At 42.5% G+C, this 1,371-nt stretch overlaps 1 protein-coding gene across 1 annotated transcript in view; it reads left to right on the forward strand.

Annotated features, from left to right (window-relative positions):
- Positions 1–14: 14 nt before the first annotated feature.
- HEXB (hexosaminidase B (beta polypeptide)) overlaps positions 15–1,371 on the forward strand; it is a gene marked incomplete at its 5' end in the record, with an annotated part of 17,070 nt that continues 15,713 nt past the window's right edge. Inside the window, one exon of the mRNA XM_010140032.1 lies at positions 15–180. Coding sequence (XP_010138334.1) covers positions 15–180 — 166 coding nt within the window. The remainder of the gene's footprint in view (positions 181–1,371) is intronic.

Below are 1,371 nucleotides of genomic sequence, written 5' to 3' on the forward strand. Positions count from 1 at the left end.
GGTGTCTGTGCTTGCCCGGCAGGTACTACGAGTACATGTTCGGGCAGTCCAGCTGGCGGAAAAGGGGCCGCCGGCCGCTCGGCGCCCGAGCGGAGCCCGAGCTCTTGGAGCTGCAGGTGGTGCTGGAGGCTCCAGACCCCGGCTGTCACAGCTACCCGCAACTTACCTCCAGCGAGGCCTGTGAGTACCGCCCGCAGCCGGTCACCGCGTCCCCGCCTTCTTCCACGGCTTACACAGCATCGTTAGCCCTTGTTTCCCAGACATGTGCCTGGTGTAACAGTCAGCAGGTTATTTTTTAAGGAGCTGGAAGTTGTAGGTTCTCTGAGGCAGGCACTTGAGAACACCACAGTGGCAACCAGAAGGTAATTCTTGCTCTTAATGCTGTGGACATCTCAGCCAGGGTGAATCATGAAGCTGATTAGAAGTGTAACCTATGATTTATGCAGATTAGCTAGTATTAAACTGATTTATTGGCTGCCATCCTTTCCAATAACTCTTATTAAGAATCAGAGGTGTTATGCTGTGCTGTACCCAGTTTTGTATGGTGAGATCTATGTGTTGTCAAGAGATCATCCTTTATTCAGTACAGGGTGTTGAGTGAAAGCTGACTTTGCTTATTCATCTACTTTTCTTAGAAATAACTACATTTGAAGTGAAGCTACCCACAGTGGCTTCTGCACAAAGTATTTTTATTTTTCCAGGAAAAACAGAAAGCGTTCATTGAACTTTTTGTTCATCTTGCCGTATTATTAATCTACTTTCTTTCTATCAGCAGATAGAAGAAATGATTTAAAAACATGGTGGTTATATTGGATTTATTCTGCTATGCTTCTTTAGTTCTATGACAGGTCTAGACTGGAAAAGTTTCTCAACAGACTTGATAATATTGCTTTTTGTCTGGACAGGTTAGCACAGAATTCAACATTTTCAATTCATCTAGTTTTGTCTTGCGGTAATCTTCTGTACTAGGCAAGGCTTTGTTTGGTATCCAGGATACAGATCCTTAAAAAAAAAGATCCTTATAATCTTAAGTCATGCATCTGCAGCAGGATTAATTCCACCTGACTCGTGACAGAATGTACTAATACTAAGTTTATTTACCCAAGTAGTGCAATTTTTGTGTGCATGTTTATCATACATTTCAATGCAAATGAGGTATAGCAGCAAAATTGCTAATGCTTTAGAATTTTTAGGATTTTTCTACCACAGTCAGGTTATTATACTGCTTTACTGCTAGTTGAACTTTGATCTGCTTTGTGAACTTCAGATTTTAAACAAAGCTGTTTCTTCTCTTCTGCTGGGAATCTGTCAGATCATGTGATTTTTAGGTTGCACTCTTCAGCACTCTGCAGTCAGTGTTTTTCCCTCCGG

Source organism: Buceros rhinoceros, unplaced genomic scaffold (assembly GCF_000710305.1).
Source record: "Buceros rhinoceros silvestris isolate BGI_N320 unplaced genomic scaffold, ASM71030v1 scaffold37307, whole genome shotgun sequence".
Lineage (NCBI taxonomy): Eukaryota > Metazoa > Chordata > Aves > Bucerotiformes > Bucerotidae > Buceros > Buceros rhinoceros.